Source organism: Leishmania donovani, chromosome 32 (assembly GCF_000227135.1).
Source record: "Leishmania donovani BPK282A1 complete genome, chromosome 32".
Lineage (NCBI taxonomy): Eukaryota > Euglenozoa > Kinetoplastea > Trypanosomatida > Trypanosomatidae > Leishmania > Leishmania donovani.
This window is the reverse complement of record NC_018259.1, coordinates 571750-592987: the sequence shown is the minus strand read 5'-3', so window position 1 is coordinate 592987 and position 21238 is coordinate 571750. Positions and strand designations below refer to the sequence as shown.

At 58.7% G+C, this 21238-nt stretch overlaps 4 protein-coding genes across 4 annotated transcripts; all 4 read left to right on the top strand.

The window, feature by feature from the left end:
- Positions 1–673: 673 nt before the first annotated feature.
- LDBPK_321550 (hypothetical protein, conserved) lies at positions 674–1246 on the top strand (the record flags this gene model as incomplete). The annotated part of the gene is made up of 1 exon (XM_003863523.1): positions 674–1246. One exon carries the CDS (start codon positions 674–676, stop codon positions 1244–1246), a length of 573 nt encoding a protein of 190 aa, XP_003863571.1.
- A 4376-nt stretch (positions 1247–5622) lies between these two features.
- LDBPK_321540 (hypothetical protein, conserved) lies at positions 5623–7041 on the top strand (the record flags this gene model as incomplete). The annotated part of the gene is made up of 1 exon (XM_003863522.1): positions 5623–7041. One exon carries the CDS (start codon positions 5623–5625, stop codon positions 7039–7041), a length of 1419 nt encoding a protein of 472 aa, XP_003863570.1.
- A 1133-nt stretch (positions 7042–8174) lies between these two features.
- LDBPK_321530 (hypothetical protein, conserved) lies at positions 8175–9014 on the top strand (the record flags this gene model as incomplete). The annotated part of the gene is made up of 1 exon (XM_003863521.1): positions 8175–9014. One exon carries the CDS (start codon positions 8175–8177, stop codon positions 9012–9014), a length of 840 nt encoding a protein of 279 aa, XP_003863569.1.
- A 1923-nt stretch (positions 9015–10937) lies between these two features.
- On the top strand, positions 10938–20573 carry LDBPK_321520 (phosphatidylinositol 3-related kinase, putative; the record flags this gene model as incomplete). The annotated part of the gene is made up of 1 exon (XM_003863520.1): positions 10938–20573. One exon carries the CDS (start codon positions 10938–10940, stop codon positions 20571–20573), a length of 9636 nt encoding a protein of 3211 aa, XP_003863568.1.
- Between the last annotated feature and the right edge of the window lie 665 nt (positions 20574–21238).

Sequence of the window (21238 nt, the reverse complement as noted above, 5' to 3'; positions counted from 1 at the left end):
GTGTGGTGGAGGAAAGAGGAAGGGGAGGGTGCGGGTAAGTTTGACTTGCAAAGGCGGCTCCTTTTTTTTTTGCTTCTTCACGGCTTGTACACTTCCTCCTCTCTTTTGCTTTTGTGTAGGCCACCCGCCATCCCGTCTCTCCCTTTTTGTGCCCCGGCTGACCATCGTGTTTTCTGTACGGTACTCTCCTTTTCTGTGATGTTGTTGTGCATGCGCTAGAGAGCTCCATGGCGACACCCGTAGCGCGCGCAGACGCCGCAGCACACCAACAACGATGGTGATGAGGGCTGTGTGGGTGGGGGAAGGCGAAGTCAATCGTGTTCGCCTTATCGCCCACTAGCCCGTCCTTGTTTTCTTTCTCTCTGAGCGACCGGGTCGTGTGAGAGAACGGGTGGCAGGGAGCATCACGTGGCATGCTGCGCACGTCTTTGCCACCATTTCGTGGCGGCATCTAGTGCCAGCTCTGGTCAAGTTTTTCCTTATTATCAACTTCCTTTCGCCTTCCACCATCTTCCGCTGCCCACTTTCGGGGTTTCCCTCATGCTCCCCACACAAGTCTACAGCCCTACCCCGGCAGACACACAGACGCTAATACTCTTTGGCTTCTCCTGAAGAAGGGCACAGCTACACCGCCTTGTAGATTCAACTTGCACCGCCACTTCTGGAAGGGAGCATGAGTGAGGGGGGAAAGCGCCGCAAGGTGTACGGCTTCAAGGCTGAGCGCCAAGCCTTCTTTTCGAAAAATATCCGCCGGGCTTTCTTCGAGGAGGGTCGGCAAAAAAAGGATGAGGAGCGCGCTCGCATGGAGGCCTACCGAAAACTATGCAAGGAGGAGGGGATTGTGTCGAAGCGACTCGAGGACTACGACCGCACGCGCAAGGCGGCCAAGGAAAATCTGAGCAGCACTCTTGAGCAAGTCGACTATGACCAGAGTCTCACGAACAACGAAAAAAAGAAGCGTAAGTACAACCTGAAGCGCAAGTTCGCGGCGACGATGGTCAACGACCTCATTGACAAGCAGCAGAAGCGCTACAGCGCTGTCTCTGGAATGGAGGAGGTACAGCGCAGGCGCCAACAAGAGCGAGAGGAGAAGCAGAAGGCGCGCCAGGATCGCGAGCGACAGAAGCAGTCGCGCGTACAAGCACGCAAGTCGCGCAACGCGCTCTTTGCCAAGCGGACCAAGAAGGGGCAGCCGGTTATGTCGAGCCGTGTGGAGTCTCTTCTGCAGAAGATCAGCCGGCAATAAGGGGCAGCTGTCGGTAATCGTGGTTGTAACGAGCGTTGAAAAAAAAAAAGACAGCTCGCAAGGACGCTACACACACACACACGCAGACCGGCACGCAGGCTTTTCACAAACGTCACCGTGAAAATGCCCCCCTCTGAGGGCAGCTGGCCTTTTCCGAACACCCCCCCCCCCTTTCCGCTTCCCCTTCCCTTTCCCGGCGGCACCGCGCTCTGCTGTGCTACTCCTCTGTCCAACCTTTAGTGCGCCTTTTTTTCGTTTTTTTTTTCGAGTTGGATGATCACATCGTGCTTGTACACGACATCATGGCCGCCATTCTTGTCCTCACTCTTGTCCCTTCCCCTCCCCGTTCCTTTCTCATGCCCATGCTGAACGTGCACACGATCCCGCCCCCTTTGGTATCGTCTTTGTCGTCTGGCCGCTCCAAGAGTGATGTCGGGCCCTGCAGCTGAAAACTAAAGAGGACAACAGGCACATGAAGAGATCCTCACTGGCAGCGGCAACGCCGTCGCGGGCGAGAAACAATGAATATATATTTTTTTCGCACTCGCATACCTGCTCTTTCCTTCCGCATTCCTGTATGCCGCTTGATTCCTGTGTTTCTGATGACCAGATGCGCCCGCTTCAGTGCGGCGTATCACCCAGTCCACTACACTAGCTCTTTGAGTTAAAGCCAAGCAGCCCACCCGACTCTCCCCCTGCTATCCTCCACCAAATGCCGAGCCACCTCTGGCTGTGGCACGATCAGGCACCTACGACGTAAGGCAGCGGGGGTGGAGGAGGAGGAGGAGGAGGAGGAGGGGGTCTGAGCGGTGCATCGCTGCTGACGTCGGCGGTCCGGTGCTGGACGGCGTGGCGTCGCAGCGGCCCGCGATCGTGTCAGCAGGGCGGCGCCATCCATAGGAGTTTAGGCGGCGTGCCAGCGTGGCTCGGACGTATCCCCTCCCCCCGCCACCCCTCCCCTCGGTCCTCACACGGCCTACTAGTGTGGGTGGGTGGGTGGGGGGCTGAGTGTCACCGCCGATGAGGGGGCAGGGATGCGCCAGGGGTGGCGACGGGGCATGATGGGCGCGGCTGTGAGGGACCCTGCGCTGCGGGCCTCTGGGTATGGTTTGAGGCGGAGGCGGTGTTCCGATGACAGAGTCGGCGCGTTGCTGTAAGGCTATTGCAGCGCTGCTTCGCACGACGCGATGGGGAGGAGGGGGCCTGTGACAGGGGCTTCGGCAAGAGTGTGTGTGTGTTTGTGGCGTTTAACTCGTGTACGGCAGAGAATGTTCATGCTGCAAACAAGAAGACGAAACGACATTTTCGGCTGTACGGCTGACTCTCGTTTTGATGAGGGATCTTACCTTGTGGGGCGCAGAGCCCCTCAAAATGCCAAGAGGCGTGTGCCCACGAATCCGGACGGCGTGGCCAGCAGCGAATGGTACGCGGTCGACATCCGGGCAGGGGTCCTTGTCTGTCGCTATCGGAATCTTTTCGTTTATCTTGCCATCTGCGCCGGTATTGGCAACCTTTCCTGTCGATTTCACTTCTTCCCCGCATCGCTCCCTCGCGCGTTTGTACGGGCACCGACACACACACACACACGCATACACACACACACACACACGATTCGTCCCCTCCCACTGCCCCGTTCGGGCTGATACTCGACGAGCGCAGTGGTGCGTAGAGATGGCCTTCTAGCTTCATTTCGGTCTCTCATATGGTAAGCCGACACACTTGGGTGGACATACTGAGCGCAACCAAAAGCACAGCTGCCGGCCTGTTCGCGTGTCGTTTCCTGTGTGTTTCTGTCACTACATCTTTTTTGCTTTGGCACGCGAAAAATGGAGCATGAGTACGCCGGGAGCGCCAAGGAAAAGCGCTCAGTCACGTCGTGCTATGAATACTTCAACATGTATGGGTCCCATATGGGGTATCTCTGGGGGTGCGTCCTTCTTCTCGTGGCGATTATTTTTCCCTTGGCTGTGATGGGGTGTCGCTCTCGCTCCGTGTTTCGCCGCCGACGGTTGCGGTCACCTGCCCCGTTTAGTTGACGTTTGCCTTTCCATCTGGTTGGCGGTTACAATTTTGCGGAGGGGAGCACAAAGGGGTATAAGGAAGACGGTGTGATTGCACCATGCTTTTTCTCTGTGTATGTGTGAGAGAAATCGGCACTTTTCTGACATCATCAGTGTCGGCCAAGAGGAGCCACGCTTTCTAACTGAATCTCCGCGCGATGCTCCTTTGTCTATTTTGGCACTTGACCATTTTTGTATTCGGATGATGATGAATGTCGACGTGCTCTGCACTTTCCAGTTCCGCGGCGACAAGAGGCTTAGCGGCTCAAGCATCTGGCCTTCCCACGGACGTCCTTTTCTTGTGCGCAGTGCAGGCCTTTTCCGCAGCCCTGATTTAGTGGGGCTCTCTGCTGTGAGGCGCTTCTTGTGTTTCCAGTCTCTTCTTGTCTCCAAACTTTTTTTTTGGAGTGGTGGTGCTGGTGGCATGCCGAGCAGTTTGAATGGTCGTGACGCGTCGGTATTGCTTCTCGTTCCTCTTCTTGGGCTACCGAATGGGTCGGCACGACTGCCCGTCTGCATAGATGTGCTGAAAGACGGAAGTGAGGATTACGGCAGGGAAAGAGCCTCGAAAACTGTGAGGGTGCTCATCGAAAAGAATTGTCCACTTTTTTGCATGCACACGAGGAAGAAACAGGAACGTGCGCCCACGTGCATGCTGTCAAATGTGTACACAGAGGAGAGTTGGGGCGAGGTTTCCTTGCTACTGGTGATGAACGTATCTCAACTTGTGCGTGGCGAGCGAAAACAAAAAAAAAATAACGGATGTGACTGAGTGCGCGTGTCCAATCACACACAGGTAATGCTTTCAGAGCATTGGGCGGCTCCTCTTGCTCCCTTACCTGGCCACTGACGCTCGGTGCTCTTTGCCGTGCTGTGCCCTGACGTCTTGCCGATCAAGAACACCAAAAAAAAAAAACGAAGGCGAGTAAGCGCTGCGTGCAGAACTACGACCACTTCTTCCTTGATAGAAATGTCGAACCAGCCGCGAAGTCGAGTCCGGGCAAGGACTCCAATGCTACGCTATGATAGCGGCCTCAACCCATCGCGCTCGTATCACCATCTGCTTCCTGTGGAATGTTTCTGTGTGCCTATTCACAATATCGCTCTCCTGTGCAATGTCCGTCGAGGTATGCATTCCCGTTCTGTCTTTGCGGATCTTGTGTACCTCCTTCTTTTCACCGCCGGCAACTTCTCGTTTTTGCCCTTCCTCCCTTCCTCGCTGGTCTCCCAACTTCTACTCTACGGTGGAACGAGTATCTGCTCTCTTTTTTTTTCTCCTGTGGGTATCTGAGTGGCGCTCTTTTCTCTTCTCCGACAAGCGCAGGACAACCACCACCGAGGTGCCATGCTGTAGAAGATCGCCCCAACTCAGTTTCGCGTCAAGATTAATTTTCGCCCTTTAATGTTGGAGGGAAAGCGTCGAGCACCCCTTTAAGAACACTGCTCTGTCGTCTGCCTGAGAGCATTCTTTTTACTTGTGAATACTCCTTCCGTTTGCCGTCCTCCGTTGGACTACATCTGTAGCATCCCTGAGGCGCCACCACGCGAGAAACCACCGCTCCCGCTCTCTCTGTGCGCGTGTGAACGTACTCCCCAGGCGCGGAAGAGCGCTTATCGCAGACGACCGCTTCTTATCCGCCTGCTCTCGTGCATCAACTTCAAGCGGGTCGACCATAATCATTCCTTGGCCTTGGTTACTCTAACTCGCACGTGCGTAACTTGTTTTCGTTTGTTTTCTGCGGAGAGGTGGTTGCATTCACCATGCGCACTTCCGCAGCGGTGCTGTCGCTGTTTCGCGGACAACGCCGCCTTTCCTGCACTACGACCGCCGCGCTCGCCACGCGCCGGTTTTCTCGAAGCGCCGGTGACCGCCTCCAAAAAGATTGGACATCTTTATCAACCACACCACCCCGGCCTGGGTCAGACACACCTGCGCCGCCGTCGTCATCCAAGTCCTCGGCCGACCTGGATGCACGCGAGTGGGCTTTGCGCGCCGCCCCAGAGGGGACAGCCAGCTCCAAACGCGGCTCCTCTTTTGCATCCTTAGCGCCACAGCACGGGAGCGGTGAAAAGGTCAATGGGATGGATCGCACCGCGGGGCTGTACACGCACACGATCGTTACTGAGGCTGACAAGGCGCCAACTGGCGTGGCAACGCCGGCTACCGCGTCCTCCGTTAGCACTGGACCCGGCTTGGCCGCTGAGCGAAAAAAGTACGCGGCTATACCATTACGCAGTAGCGGTACCCGTGCCGAGCCAGGAAATGGGAGCCACGACGCGTCACCGCCGCCGTCCGCATCGAATGCGAGACGCGAGATGACAGCGCCAGCAGAGGCACCGAAGAAGATCAAAACGGCGGCGCGACCGCAGGACGGCCCGATGGTGCCAGACTACGGGCCGCTGCGTGCAACCGGCCTATGGTCCGTAGAGGAGGTGCTTGACGAGTCGAAGAAGACGGTCGACTTCCGCCGCATCGACGATGTCGAGAGCGAGATCTTCGAAGGCCGCACGAATGTCGAGGAGGCACTCGTCCCATATGCGGAAGAGGAGGCGTGGAAGCACAAGCTCATGTTTGAGTACAAGTTCAAACAGACACCAAAACACCTCACGTGGAAGGAGATGGGCGAAGAGATCGAGTGTATGGACTGCGTGATCGAGCTGGACGAGCACCGCCCCGAGGAGCTCTTCACGATTCTCTTCTACTTCACAGATAAGAAGACCGGCACGCGCGACTTGGTATGGTCGGCGCGGAATGACGTCTCGTACTCGGAGGGATTTACGGATCTCCTGGCCGCCGTCGGGGCGTGCCTCGGTCGCTCGGACGTGCATCGCACCATCCGCTTTGATGACGGCGTCGGCTGCACGCGCGACCTCACCTTCCGTAAGCGGTCTCGCTACACATCCGACGTGTACGTGGCCTTTCGCCCTCCCGAGAAGTACGACAAGTTTCAGCGGAAGGAGGAGAAGGACGAGTACGAGGCATCCATGGAGAGGGAGGGCATGAGCACGTGGGGGTACCACCCGTCCCTCATGGATCCGGAGTTCAGCGAGCTAGACTTCAAGGACCCGGAGGGGACGTACGAGGTTGCCATATCCGCTCACGGCTTCTCTTTTGTTGTGCTGCGAGCGATTCGTCGCCTTCTGGCCCGGCCAATGAGAGACTTCTACCGACCTTCGCAGCTGATGCGGACGGCAAAAGTAAGGACAGAGGACGAAGTCGGCTTCACGCATGCCTTGAAGGGCTGGCTGGGCGTCGATGAGCAACTCTACCCCCACTACACTCCCATCGAGGCGCTGCAGGACCACTGGCTGGGCAAGGACGCCCCGTTTAGTCTCTGCGCCATCGTCAATAAGCTGCGCGAGATGAACTATCTCAAGAAGGAGAACCCTGAGTTTCAGTCGTGGCTGTCGGTGCGGAACCACGACACGCACCTCGCCATTCGCAACATGGGTGTGAAGCTGCTGGGCGTTGGGGCCAGCACGCTGTTTGTCCCGGTGTCGCACAACGCCACCGTGAACCGCCTGCTCCCTAAGCCACAGCAGCGCCGGCTGGAAAGTCGATTTTCGTTGAACGCTGTTCTCGGGCTTCCAGACGAGACGCGTAAGCTGAAGGAGTTCAAACAAATCACTGGCCACGACCGCATCACCGACGCGCCGACGTCTAGCACGCAAGGGACAGCCACGGTCGCGTCTTCAGCCCAAGACGAGGCAAGCGTGAAAAATTCGCCTACATAAATGAGCGAGGGCTGCGTGTGCTCCGGAGAGAGACGAGTGTGCTAGGGGTCCTTGTGGCCTTTTCTGCATGAAGCGCATCGTCTCTGTGCCGTCGTTCCTGCGTGCAGCTTTTTGGAAGCTGCCTTGGTATGCGTCTTTGACGACGTGCAGGTGCCTGTGCGTCTTTGTGTATGTGTGTGTGTACATTTGTGGGAGGGAAAGGGGGAGGGCGGAGGAGGATGGAGGATGGAGGCTCACGGTACCCCCATTTTTTTCTGGTTCACTCTTTGTCGCCTTCTCGTCGCGGACCACTCCACGTGTTTGGTCAGTGTGCTGTGTGCGTGGTATGTGCTGTGTATTGCCTTCTTATTTCCACGTAATACACTTCCGGATTCAAACTTCTCACCGTTCACAGAAAGAAAAAAAAGGAAACCTTTTCTTCGCCACGTTGTGGATATAGAGAAGAGGCTCGACAACACACTCTGCCGTGACATGGCGATGAAATCGTGGACTGCCTCTCTCTAATGTGCCAGCGCGTGAATCGGGATCGCGAAACTGTGATGGTGGCACCTCTTGTATGGTGGACAGCACGTCACCGGTTCATGGCCACACCTACAGTGAAACTTCGTCGCTCTTCGCCCCCCCCCCCTCCGAGTTGCCTTGGCAGATGCCCAAGAGTCGTTGGCATGTTAAAGGAAATGCCAAGAAGAGATGTGCGGCGAAGTGCTCCTTGTGGAGTAGGGGCGCATCGAGACGGACAAAAATCGTTGGTGGCGGGCTCATGGCGCAACTCGAGATTTGAGGTGTCTCTGTGTCTTTGACTGCTGCTATTCCGCATTAAGTTTGCATTCCATTCCGTCTCGAGGCTTCTTCACCCACTGCTCAACTCCCCTTTCTCCCTCTTTTTCTCTGGCTGCAGTCGCGTATCTGATCAGTGTCCTTCACTCTCCATTACTCTTTTTTGTTCGCCGCGACCAGCATTCACACGCACCACCGCTTTGCCGCTCGTGCTCGTGCACTCTTGGTTGAACAGTGGCCAACGCGGCGGAGAATCGGCACGCTGTGCTGTGCGCTCGACTTTCGTTGTTCGGAATTCGTGCTCCTTTTGTGTGTGTGTGTGTAGTTCTTCCTCTTCTGTCGTCTCCAAAGTCAGCATGAGTGACGAGGTCGACTTCTGGTCCGCCACTATTGCGGCGTATCAGCCGCTGCAGCTTACTTCGCCAGTGCTCACCCCAAAACTGCTGAAGAGACCGCCGTTTCGCTTTATTCACGACATCGTCTGCAGCATTGACGCGCAGTTTGCGGCCTACGATCACATCATTCCAGCCGAACTGCGCGACTCGGCTCAGGTGGATACAAAAGAGAAGAAGATCGAATATCTCACTACCCTCATCCAGTACATCAACAAGATCATGAAGGTGGAGATCGATGTCAATCCAAAGAAAATCGTGTCAGGCAACGAGCCCGAGAAGACCAACGTCTTTCTTCAGTACCTGGCCGCTGGGGTCGGCTACGCGCAGCGGGAGAAGGCCGCGCAAGCGGCCTCCGCACCACAGCAGAAGAGTGCCACCTCGCTCGCCAGCTCCGCGTCTCCACCCGCAGCGTCGTTTTCGACCAATCCGGCTCACGGCAACTTGTCCCTTCCTCCAGCCAGTAGCCTCTTTCGTAAAAAGTCAAGCTCGAGGGACCCCACCGAACGTCGGAGATCCCACGTCTCTGTCCTTGATGAGGCAGCGAAGTTTAATGGAAAGCTGAGCGGCTACTCGCTGAATCTGAACCTCGACGAGCAGCGCGATGTGCGAAGCGAAGGTGAGAGCATCGTGCGCATGTGGAACGAGCTCGCTAACCCGCAGACTGAGACGAAACCGTCGCACATGCCCCAAGAGGCTCTCGAGACGGCCATCAAGAGGCAGATTGAGACGGTCAAGATGGTGCAAGAACTGCTGAGCGAGAATGACCGCGTCATTGACAAGCTAGAATCGCTTGTCACATGATCCGTCTGATAGCGCGATCCAAGTGTGTGTGTGCGCGCGTGCGTGGGAGGACTACCTTGGCAAACGGGCGGCGCCTAGTGCACCACAGCAAGAGGAAAAGTGGGAGATGCCCGTCCGCGGGGCTCCTGCGGAGGCTGCCATGACTCGCCGATGCCGCCATGGCGGTGCCAGGTAGATAGTCGCCGAGCATTTCTCCTCTTATCTTTCCGGCTCCCTTTAGTGCTTCTTCAATGCTCATGTGAAAGGTGGCACGTGCTGTTCTCACTAACGCGCCCACGTAAGGCACGGGATATGCATCTTCACCCTTCTGTGCTTTTTTAGTTGGTTGCTCGTCTTGCTCCCGTGTTATTGTAAGTCCCCTCCTCACTACCACCACCACCGTCACTGGCTCTCTCCGACCTTCTCCATCTTTTCTCCAGTGCCGCAGGCGTATTCAGCCGAGAGGGAACGCACACATGCATGCATGCTCGTGCACGCACAAACGTGACTGCTGATGGGCGGGTCCTTTATTTCAGCGGTATTGCTATGTTTTTGCCAAAGAAGAAACGGAGCAGGGAAGTGCGTTCTCGCTTGCTTTTACTGCTCTATCTGCCTTCGGTTTCTTGTCCCCTCCTGTCTCGTCTCTATCGCTTAGTGTCTTGACGTGTGCAACGGTGTGTGTGTGTGTGTGCTCGACAGAGGACGTTAGGCTTTACTTCCTGTTCACCCGCCTTCCCTTGTGTGCATTGCGCACGTGCCCGCTCGCTTCATTCTTATCTATTTGGCGTTGTAACTCTTGTGCTGCCGTGCGCAAGCTGGGAGAGGGGGGCGGCGCTATATCTGTATGGGGGCTATCCATATCTGTGTCTGTATGTGCCCACCACGCAACCCAGCCCCACCCACTCGTGATCGCCTTCGCCATCTCGACCCAGTGGCAAACAGAGGAGACTAGAAAATAGCACCTTCACTGCAACAAGAAACGAGGAATCGAGCAGCACTTCTGGAAGCCGTCTCTCACTCACCGCTGAAGCTTCCAGACGAACGGGATGGCTAACTGTACAGGAGCGAGAAAAGCACGCCCGACCTTCGTCACGGCAAACAAGACGGTGAATCGTACCTATTCGGGTGCCCTCCACCCACCCACCCACCCCCGTCTTCCTCCTTGGCCCAGCACTTCTACTCGAACTCACCCACCCCTTCTTCTCGTCCCTTCTCTGTCCCTCATTTTTTTTTTCTGATCTCCTCGAATTCCGCGGTGCAGCGTGTGAAGTCTTTCAGCATAGAATCTCGCGACGAAGCGGAGGAGGGCTCCTCCCCTTCCTCATTCCCCACACGGCAACGGCGCCCAACAGCCCTCCATCCCACCACCGGTGTGAGTCTGCAATTGTGCATGTGCATGTATGTATGGTACGTGTGTCCTGGGGTAGAACTGTGCTATCACAGGACTGTAAAGAGGCGTGTTTGTCCTCCCTCCCTCCTCCTCCTTATCCCGTTTTTCTTGTTCGATATCGTCATCGCGTTCGTCTTCCTTGATCCATTTAATATATATATATATATCTGTGCGCGTGTGTGATCCGTTGCTGCGTTGATCTGAAGTGTTTGCTCTCTTGCTCAGGAGGGAAGACAGTTAACACTTTAGCTGCCGCCGTCGCAGCAGCACCATCTTGCCTGTCACCTCTGTATTGGGCGAGTGCCGACGTCGTCATAAAGATACGCGTTCGACCCGCGGCTTTTTGACCTCAATGACAACGTTGAGCGTTCTTAACCAGTCCACTACCTCCCCTCCCGCTGCTGCTGCTGCTGCTGCTCGCTTTCGTTGTTCTCGGGTCCGCGCTGAGGAGATACTAGATTGGCGTTTCCCGGTGAACGTATCACTATCCTGTTTTTTTTTTTTTTCGATCGCGGAGCTGCTAGCCGCCATCGCTCTGGTAAGCGATCTGATCTATGGAAGCTGTCATTGACGACGAGGGCCTCGAGCCAGCGGCGGTGCGGCAGCGCACGGAGAGGGGTGTCTGGTCACCCAGCAATAACAGCCGACACGACAGCGCTGGCATCCGCGATGAGTTGGCTGGCATTGGCGAACAGATCAAAACGCTTCAGTTCCAGCTTAGTAGCAACCTCTCTCCCGAAACAAAGGTATCAGAGGTCGTCACGCAGACTCTGTGGGACTTGTTGTGGCGGCTACGCACGTTTCTCTTCCTCGCCTCCCCGTCTGCGGCGCATCAGTGGAGGATCGGCGGGGCACTCTTCAATGTGTATTGTCGCCGCCACTACGGCAGGGATGCGGCCCACGTCGCAATCGCGCTTCGGCTATACTTGGTCCTCTTGCGTTTCACTGCTGTCTGCCCAGCCGCCGCGCTCCACGGCTGCCTCACTCTCTTTGGTGTACTGGCAGTGCTAAACGACCCTCGTCTGAGGCCATGGAAGGACACGTCTGAGAGGCTTCTCGAGGGCTTTCTTTTTGTGTCACGGGCGCTGCACCGCAGTGAGAATAATGTCTTCGCGCAACTCATTAACGTCGCATTCGAGCTGCTCTCGGAGGTCACGGCGCACTTCAACGGCTCGGCAGCGGAGACGGAGAGTGCGCTGTTCCTCCAGCTCTCCGTGGAGCCCGCAGCGGAGCTGTTGTCGCAGACAGAAGGCTCACTGCCGCCTTCCGCTTCGCCGAAATCGGCATCGGGCGCGGAAAGCCGAGCGCGGCGGCTTCAGGAGCTGTTCTCCACCTGCACCTGCGTGGAGACCCTGTACGAGGCGCGTTGCATTCAGGTCTGCCTGTTGCGGCTGGTCGTGCGTCTCAGCGAAGAGCGCCTGCTTCTTTCGCTTTCTCCCGACCGCGTGGGTCTTCTCTGTGACGTCGCCTGCCACCTCGTCTCTAGCGCAGTCCCCGGCGCTGAGGGTGGCGTGGTGAACCGCGTGCAGCACGATGCGGCGTGGCACACTCTTCGCCACTTCGCGGTAGTAGATCGTCGCCTGCTTCCGCACATACAGGGTCCTCTCATCTTGTCCGTCTTGGCGGCTCAGTGGAGCCGTCGAGGGGCACAAACGTGTTCGTCCATCTTCAACATAACGGTTGCGGAAAAGGCGCTGTTCGACTGGTGCCGGCGCCTCAGCACGGAGGAGCTTGACTCGCTCGTCGTCGCTGCGTATCACCGCGGCGGAGTGGGGCCTGATGGCCAAGACGCGATGACGGAGTGTCTCGCGCAGATGTGGGAAGTGGGGGTGCAGTGGTGCGCGGATTTATACACCAGCCCTAGTACGGCCGTTGACGGTATTGTTGCAAACACCGCGTCCTGCTCGGCGAGCAGTGTTTCCGCCATGGTCACGCTGCAGCAGTGGGTATGGCTATGTGAGAGGGTGTTTCGCAGCACGGTGGCGCAGAGGAGTGCGTTCGCAGGGCTAACGCGAATGGGTGAACCGAAGCTGCTCGCGGCGTACGACCACCAGTTGCAGCTTCTGGTGAGTGAGCTACCTCTCTCGTCGTTGACCGCCTCGCTACTGTGCACGCAGCTGCCGTCGTTTGCGGTGGAATCGGAGTTGGCTTTTCTGCCGAGCCGGATCCTATCCTTTTTCAACGGGCAAGCACTGATTGCGTGTGTCGCGGAAGTAGTGGACCGCGCGAAGAACTGTATCGATGTCTCCGCCTACCGTTTGCTAGAGGCTAATGCACTTGCAGTTCAGTCACGTCTCAAGGTGTCCTCATCGGTGGTCCAGTGCGACGCCGCAGCCTTTCAGAGTGCTCTGGCGGAGACGCTGCAGGTGATGCAGCACCACGATGCGCCGTCCTACAGCCTCCTTGTGCAAGCCATCATTGTCCTGGTGCACGCCTTTCCAGTAGACTCGGAGAACGGAGAGGTTCGCAAGTCCGACACTGTGGCGCGCGTCATGCAGGCGCTCGATAATAGTATCTCCTCTCGACACAACGGGAGTTATGCAGCTCTGGAGGTCGCTGCGCCGCTGTGGCACATGCTGGATCGAGAGACCGCCGCGACCCTTTTTCGTGCAGGTTCAGGGCTTGGATGGACTCGGCGACTGCTGGCGCTGCCCCCGCAAACCGCGACATCGGCGACAACAGCCGAGTTGTTTCTGTGCCGAGCTGCTGGACTCGCCGAAGCACTTCAGCACGCGCTGGAGGAGACGATGCTGAGAGATGGTGCCTCGACATCTCGCTCCACTTCGCATTCCCCCGCCCCTAAAGCTCTTCCTGGTGCCGTGGCGGCCCGTGGGCAGATGCCGGGACGCCTGCGGCGTGTGTACGAGTCGATTGCGAGTCATTTTCCCGTTGTTGTGCAACTGCTTCAGACTCTGGGCGCTCTTCTCACAACACTCCAGCGCGACGCGCAGTGGTGGCGCTGCATGCGTAACGGCAAAGGCGGCACGTATGCTGAGGCTAGCGGAGCCATAGTGGCTTTAGGAAATTTCTTTCGCCACGCCACTAGCATCCTCGTGCTGCTGCTGGACGCCAAGTACCGGTTCGCTGTCATCGCTGGTTCTGAGGCTGGCAAGGGGTGCAACGGCGCCTTGGCTGGTGCAGCACCGATCTGTGAGCGGAGTAGCACTACGAAACAGCCTCTGGCACAGGCGGCGACGGTCGTGGATGTGGACGACGACGATAACGCGGACGGCGTCTTCGAGGAAAACGAGGAAGCAAAGAAGCCGCATCGACACCGAAAGGCAACAGCGAGCGGCGCCACGCTCAGCTCGAAGACAGGAAAGGCTTCAGCTAAAGCAGCTGTGGGCGGTGCACCGCAGGCCTCTAACTTATCCCAGCAGTCGATCGCGAAAACGAAGCAACTGGAGAAGATTGTGCAGCTGAACAGGTCGAAGCTCTTGCCCGCTCTGCTCGCCTTCACCCGGCGCTTCGTGTATGAAGGAAAGGGTAGAGGTGCATCACCTGACGCAGACGAGGTGCAAAACGAGGATGGCCGTTCTAGTCAGCGAGCGGCGGGGAGCGTGCGCAACCACGCAAGTGCCCTCGAGTGCGCGCTGCTTTCTCTGGCTTACACTTCCCTTGCGCTGTCCCCTCCTTTTTCGCTGAACGACGTGAACGAACTCTTCAGCCTCGCCTCTGTGGGCGCGTACAATGTGAAGGACAGTATCCTCTACTGCGCACTGCGCGAACTGGTGCTGTGGAGTCCACAATTGGCGTGCCGGGAGTGCGAAGCGGGCGATTCTGCGATGCCGACGCTGCTGCTAGTGCGACTCTCTGGGACTGAGCAGCTGCTGTCAACGGTACTTTCAGCGAGGCGAGATGGCAACACTACATACATCGCCGAATGCGGCGCGCAGATCCTACAGCTGCTGTGGTTCGGCCGACGTTTTTTCCAGCGCGCTGGTGATACACGGGCAGAAGCGGCTGATAAGCCGGAGAGAGAGCAGCGACTGTCACTTACAGATGCGTCCGCAGCGGTGCAGGAGGACTGCATGGCCGCCTCTGAACGGGTGACACAGGAGGGATATGCGTGGCTGTGCCTCTGCTTCGACCTCTACGCGGTGTATCACAGTGTACGCCCCGCGCACAACGACACCGCTTTGGCTGTCATGGGCCTGTGCGTTGAGACAGCGCGGGGTGTGATGGCGGTGTTTTCGTGGTCGGCCACCGATCTCCTGCGCTTCCGCGAACGGCCATTTGTGTTTTCGTCCTTTTTCAAGGCTATCGTGGACAAGGAAGACCGCGACATGAAGGTCATCTTGACATCGTCACTGGATGTCCTGGGGCGCTATGTCATCTCGGCAGGTGTGGACCAAGCTGGTGGTGGAACCGTAGCGGCGACAGCCACGATGTCCACTGTTGTGCCGGGCGACGGCGTCACACGAGCGAAGCTGAAGCACCTCATGGACCAAGAAAAGATTGCTGACTGGAGAGCCGCAGCAGGGGCGCTGGCGTACGCCCTCTACGCGTACGGCGGCAAGCCGGCCGCGAAGCAAATGCTGTACCTTGCAGAGGCGGCGAGCTACGCCAAGAAGAGTATCCAGGACGTGCCGTCGATGGTGCGGTCGACGATCCACTTTGTTGCGTTTCACATTGTATCCCTCGAGGCGGATGCCCAGATGCTGGCGTACGACCGTAGGTGTCACAGTGGGCGAGATCACCGACGCTGCCTGAGCGGGGCAGCAGCTGTGCACGCCCCTCTTGCGGTCGTGGGAGGGTCCGCCCACTCACTCTTCGTCTGCGACCGGTCGGAAGGAGGCGACGGTGCGGAAGCAGTGGGCGTCGAAGACGCAAGCGCGTCACCACCAGAGCGCACGACCACCGGCGAGCTGCACGCCGCGGAGGGTGACGGAGGTGACGCGTCGGCCAGCAAGGAGGTACTCGACGGTATAGCGTTTTCGGTCTTCGAGCGGGCACTGGAGCAGTTGGTGACGCTGGGCGAGGCGGCCGAGACAGCTTCCGCGGTGGAGAACTCGCTGCGAAAGCCGGTGGTGCGTGCAGTGGCGGCGGAGGAGCTACGCAAGAATATGTTTGCCGTGCTGGACGCCGTCTACAAGGCCATCCGCATCGAACCTGCGGTTGCTTGCCGCAGCGAGGGCGCCGACGCGACCGACAAAGAGGAAGCAAGCGCCGCGCCACCCGTGTCGCTTCGGACGCGGCGTCGATGGCTGCTTGGCTTGGCATCTTTTATTCGTTTTATGGGTCCGCAGACGACGCCGATCGCGCTGATGCTGCCGACGCTACTGGGTCACTGTGCCCGCTTTCCCAGCCTGCTCCCATCGGTGTGCATTGTGTGGAGGGAGCTGATCTGCGCCTGCACAGACGAGTACCTCGCGGAGTCGGCCGCCGCCATCGTCCTGAGCCTCGTGAGCCTCGAGCAGCAAGCTGCCCTCGAGAGTGAGTCGAAGGGACTCTTGCTCTGTGCCCTACGCCACCTGTACACCCGCACGGAGGCGGCAGAGTTTTGGGACTCGTACAAGGTGGTTCTCGGAACCTTCAGCGAACTGGTGCGTGCCACCCTTCACTCGCGACACTCCGGCTGCGCCGAGGCCGCGGAACGATCGGAAGAGAGTCGCCGAGACAGCGCGCACGTTCTCCTCCTGGGGTTTGCATCTGTCATGCGATCTGGCTCGCTGCAGTCGAGCACCGTCTTTGTCCGCGCCCTCTACCAGTACCTCTGCGCTGCAGATGAAGCAACGCGCCGGCAGCTGTCCCACGCGGCCGCCGACCACCCAGAGGTGTTGCAGACACTACTGCGATGCACGGAGGCCGACGCTGACAGCGCCCTGTACGCCATGCGGTGCATTAGCATTCTCGGAGCCGTCGCTGCACCGAATGCGGCAGCGTCGACAGGCGCGCGGTGGGCCACTAAGACTGCCGATGACGAGCGGCGAAGCTCATTGGCCCTCTCCTCGGCGTCTGCTCTTGACGCGTGGAACCGGATGACGTGGACGCAGTCCTTCTACCTGGACGCGGAGACGGTTCTGAACTGGCGCAAGTTCTCGTTTACACTGCTGAGGGACTACTTCCCTCGGGTGTTCGCAAGCACAGCAGACCCGGTGCTGCACAATTGCATCGCCTTTGCGGTGCAGGAGCTGATTCGTGCCTCGACTCGGCAAGAGCGTCTTCAGCACAAGGGGGTCGAGCTGCGCCGCGAGGATATCGTGCACGTCGACGAGCTGGACCGTTATATCTGGTGGATGCGCCTGACGCCGCATGTGAAGCAGCTCCTGGGCGGGTTCACGACAACGCGGTACTCGCTGACAGTGAACTGGCAGACGCGCCTCCGCTCGCCGGAGTACACGCCGTCGCTTGAGTATCGGCGCTGGCTCTTTGCCTTCTTCAACCATCTTGTCATGTCCTGCGAGGGCTGGTTCGCGGAGATGGTGCAACCACTACGGAACGTCGCCAAGAAGAATGCCTCTCTCGTGCTCTACTTACTGCCGTACCTAGTGGTGCATATCCTGGAATCCGGCAAGGTGGAGGACGTCCAGTACATCGAGCACGAGGTGAAAGCGGTACTCGAGGCCGCCGCCGGGGGGCCGAACGTCGCTGTCTTGTCACTCCGGTCGCAGAGCATCTACGAGGCGAGTCCTGAGACCCTGTCACAGGAGGAGCCGCGCGAGCACGCACACACCGTGCTCAGTCTTCTCGAAGATGTAGAGCAGCTGCGGTGGACGCTGCTGCGCAATCGCGGACGCGTCACGTGTGTCTTCGAGCCGCAAGAGCAGACGGAGAGCCTGTGCATCCGCCTTGCCGAGATGTATGGCGACTTCCTGCGCGGTATCCCGTGGCCGCTACGTTGCCGTGCTGCCCTCCGCATCGGCAGCCACATTCGGGCCCTCCGCAGCGTCGAGAGTCAACGCCGCATTCCTGGGCTGGCGTCCGTCATAGCAGCGGTGCCGCTGCAGCGCATTTTCGCGGCGCTAAAAGATCGCGAATCTTCCCGCTCCATTCACCGCGCCTCGCCTGGACTCTCGTTGGAAGACACGGCCTTCTCCTTTGAGAACAACGGCGACTGGCTGTCCGCGCTGGGGAGCTCGGAACTGGTCTTGCAGCATCGCCCGCACAGCGGGCAGCACCAGCTGACAGCGCTGCACTGCATGAATGAACTGGGGGAGCTCTACATGACCTCGCGCTACGCGGCCTCCCTGCTAGCTTCCGCGTCGGTATCCGACAGTGACGTGCGAGGGTTCGAGGCGAAGGAGTACTTGTCAGGTGCCGCGCTCAAAGGCAGGTCGACTTTTTCACAGATGGTGAGTGAGGCACCAGGAGGAGCAGCAGCGGTCAGCGACTTTGCGCAGCTGCGCCACCACGTGCAGGCGTACGCGAACGAGGCGGCGTGGCGACTCGGCCAGTGGGACACGCTGCTGCCGTCGAGCACGGCTGCTAGCGCGGCCACTGCGCCGGTGAACTCGGGGATGCCTACAGTGGGGTCTGACGGGGGTCGGTCGGTGAGCCTTGCCATGCCCGCCGCGTATCTCCAGCGAGCCCTGTCAGGAAACGGCTCTCTTGCCTTTGTACGGTGCGTAACCGACAAGGAGCGTGCCAAAGTGGTGCCTCTGGTTCGAACTCCGTGCCAGGAAGACCTGACGGCGCAGGGCTACACTGTCACGCTGCTCTTGCATGCACTCGGCGATGTGGATGCCGTGTCGGAGCTGTGCGCCAGAGCCTTCATCACAAACGGCAGCGGTCACCACTGCTGCGGGGACGGCTCCGACGCGTCCCAGTCGAGTGCGCCAATGATGAAACTGGCTGCACCGCTTCTGCCGTCATCGGTGAAGGAAGAAATTGCGAGCCTCTTGTCACGACGGGAGTCCTACGTAGAGGACACCATCGCAGCCCGCGAGCCGCTACTTGCGCTTCATCGCCTCATCTACCGCGAGCTAGACATGCCGCAGAAGGTGGCGGAGACGTGGCTGAAGCAGTCCGAGCTGCTGCGCAACGGCGGTCTCGGCGAGGCAGCCCTGACAGCGGCCCGCCAAGCGGCTTTCGAGTGCCGGGAGCACGTGACGGCGACCAGCTACTACGTCTTGGTGGCGAACCTGTTGCACGATACCCAGTCGCCGACACCAGCGATGGAGTTCGCACGCGAGTGCGTGGCTGATGCACGTATCCCCGCCACCACCCGCGCACAGCTGCAGATATTGCTCACGAACTGGCTGATTGAGACGGGTTCGGAGCGGCCGGAGCATATCTTTGCCGAGTACGAGAAGGCGCGCGAGCTGGACCGCAAGTCGGAGCTGGTTCATCACCAAATGGCGCTCTTCTACGATCATCTGCATACCCTCGCCAGCAACGCAAGCGAGGGCGCAGCAGCCCAGCTAACAGCGGCGGCCACGTCACCGACATCGAGCAGCACCGCGAATGTGTCGGCGGCGGTCATGTATAACGCGGCACTGCAGCACCAGAAGGAGATGGTGGACTCTATCCAAAGGTGTGCGACACGCGCCATCGTCCACTTCGGCGAGGCTCTACTGCGCGGAGTCGAGAAAGCGTCGGTATCGCTGCCGCGCATGCTCACCTTGTGGCTCGACAGCGCCGTGTTTCTTGGCGGCCTGATGGGCACGACTGTTGGCAAGCTGGACGGCACTACCTCGGCGGTCCTGGGGGAGATGAACAATCGAATTCGGGAGTTCGTGCTGAGCACGGTGCGGCCGGTCATCCCTCCAGCTGTCGTGATGACGGCACTGCCGCAGCTTCTTTCCCGCCTCGGTCATCCCGTGACAGCGGTGCGCAACGTCTTGACGGACATCGTGCTGCACCTTATGGATCACTTTCCGCAGCAGTGCCTCTGGCTGGTGCTCCCGATGGCGCTGAGCAAGGAGGGGCCCAAAGAAGTGGTGGAGACGCAGATCATCAAACCTTTCGCCGACAACCCTCGCAACGAGCGGGTGTTGCGGCACGCAAAAATCCTCTGCGACACTCTGTTGACCATCTGCAACTGCTCTGCCAGCCTCTTTCCGAAAGAGAAGGGGCTCACGCAGCTCAGCCCCGTACAGAAGATCACCCCAATGCTGGCCACGGCCAAGTTTATCGTGCCCGTGCTGTCGAACTTGACCCCGGACATTCGCGCGAGCTCCAGCGAAGACGTATTTCCCACGGCGCCGTGCTTTGACCACTTCGACGATCGCGTGGTCGTCATGCGGTCGCTGCAGAAGCCGAAGCGGATTTGGGTGCACACAAACGACGGCCGCGAGATGTCGTTCCTGTGCAAGGCGAAGGATGAGCCTCGCAAGGACATCCGTATGATGGAGGTGGCGGCGCTCATGAACTCCTTCTTCCTCTCCGACCCGGAGGCGAAGCGGAAGCGCTTCTCGCTACGCCGCTACGCCATCACCGCTCTCAGCGACGACTGCGCCGTGATTGAGTGGCTCAACGATACAACACCGCTGGCCAAGGTGGCGATGGAGTGCTACGCATTGGACCGCTCCGGCGTGCACATCTCCTCCGTCAAGAAGTGGATGGCCCTGGTGGATGAGAAGAAGATGAGCAAGATGGAGCTTTTTACCAAGTACATCTTGCCCGAGGCGCCTCCCGTAATGCATCAGTGGCTGGACCGGACGTTTGCGAGCAACCAGAGCTGGTACGAGGCGCGCACGCTTTTCACGCAGTCCACAGCACTCTGGAGCATCGCTGGCCACATTGTGGGACTCGGTGACCGACACGCAGAGAACTTGATGATTGACATGGAGCGCGGCGAGCTGATGCACGTAGACTTTGCGTGCATGTTCGACAAGGGCGAGAAGCTGGAGGTGCCGGAGCAGGTGCGCTTCCGACTCACGCAGAACCTGACGGACGTGATGGGTGTGCTCGGTGCCTACGGTCCTTTCCAGGCCACGTGCGAGGTGGCACTGAGGTGTGAGATGAAGAACAAAAGTGCCGTCATGTCCATCATTGAGACGCTTCTCCACGAGCCACTGATGGAGTGGCGGCGGCAGAGCAGTCGCTCACACTCGTCGAACGGTCCGAAGCAGCTCATGGAGCGTGTAGCACGTCGGCTTGATGGGTTTCTCGACCTGTACTCGGTCCCCGCTCAGCGTGATACGCTGTCGCTGAATGTGGAGAGCCAGGTGGCGAAGCTTATTCACCACTCCTCCGACCTGAACAACCTCTCGCAGATGTATATTTGGTGGATGGCGTGGATTTGAGGGCCGCACAGAGACGTGCCGTGCTGGAGGGGCGCGTAGTCGAGCGGGACCGGTGTCTTATGCGGGTACTAGAAACGGCGAAGAGCGGCACCCACATCCGTGCAGTGCCATTATCCGTTTAGACAAACGATAACAGGGCAACGAGGAGCGAAGTATGAGATTCCCTCGGCTTGCCACCACGTTCATGATCCGAAAGCGCGCACAGAAAATGTGAAGCACAACAAAAGGAAGCAGTGCAGCGCAGCGGAGCGCGCGACAAACAAACAAACAAAAAAACATAAAGACGAGGGAAAATGGCTACACCCAACCACGAAGGTGCCGACTAGTGGTAACGCTGGAGCCCTTCGTTGTGGAGGTTTTGCTTTCGTGTAGCAGATACCGTTCCATCTCCTGTTTTTTTTTTTTGCGCACACGCTCCCCTACCCGCGCACGTGGATGGGGCGAGCGTCCGAGTGCTCAGCTGCTGATTAGTGGCTCACTAGCGGGTGTGCTGTCTCATGACCGGTACAAGAAGTCTTTATTTCTTATGCCTGCCGACGCTCTCTCTTTTTTTTGCGGTTGTTGTGGCGAAGTCGCCGCCTCACGCGCGGCGCTTCACACTGGAAAGCTCGTGTCCGTTTCTGGAAGCCCGCCATTTGTGTGGCAAGCGCGTCATCGGCCGGCTC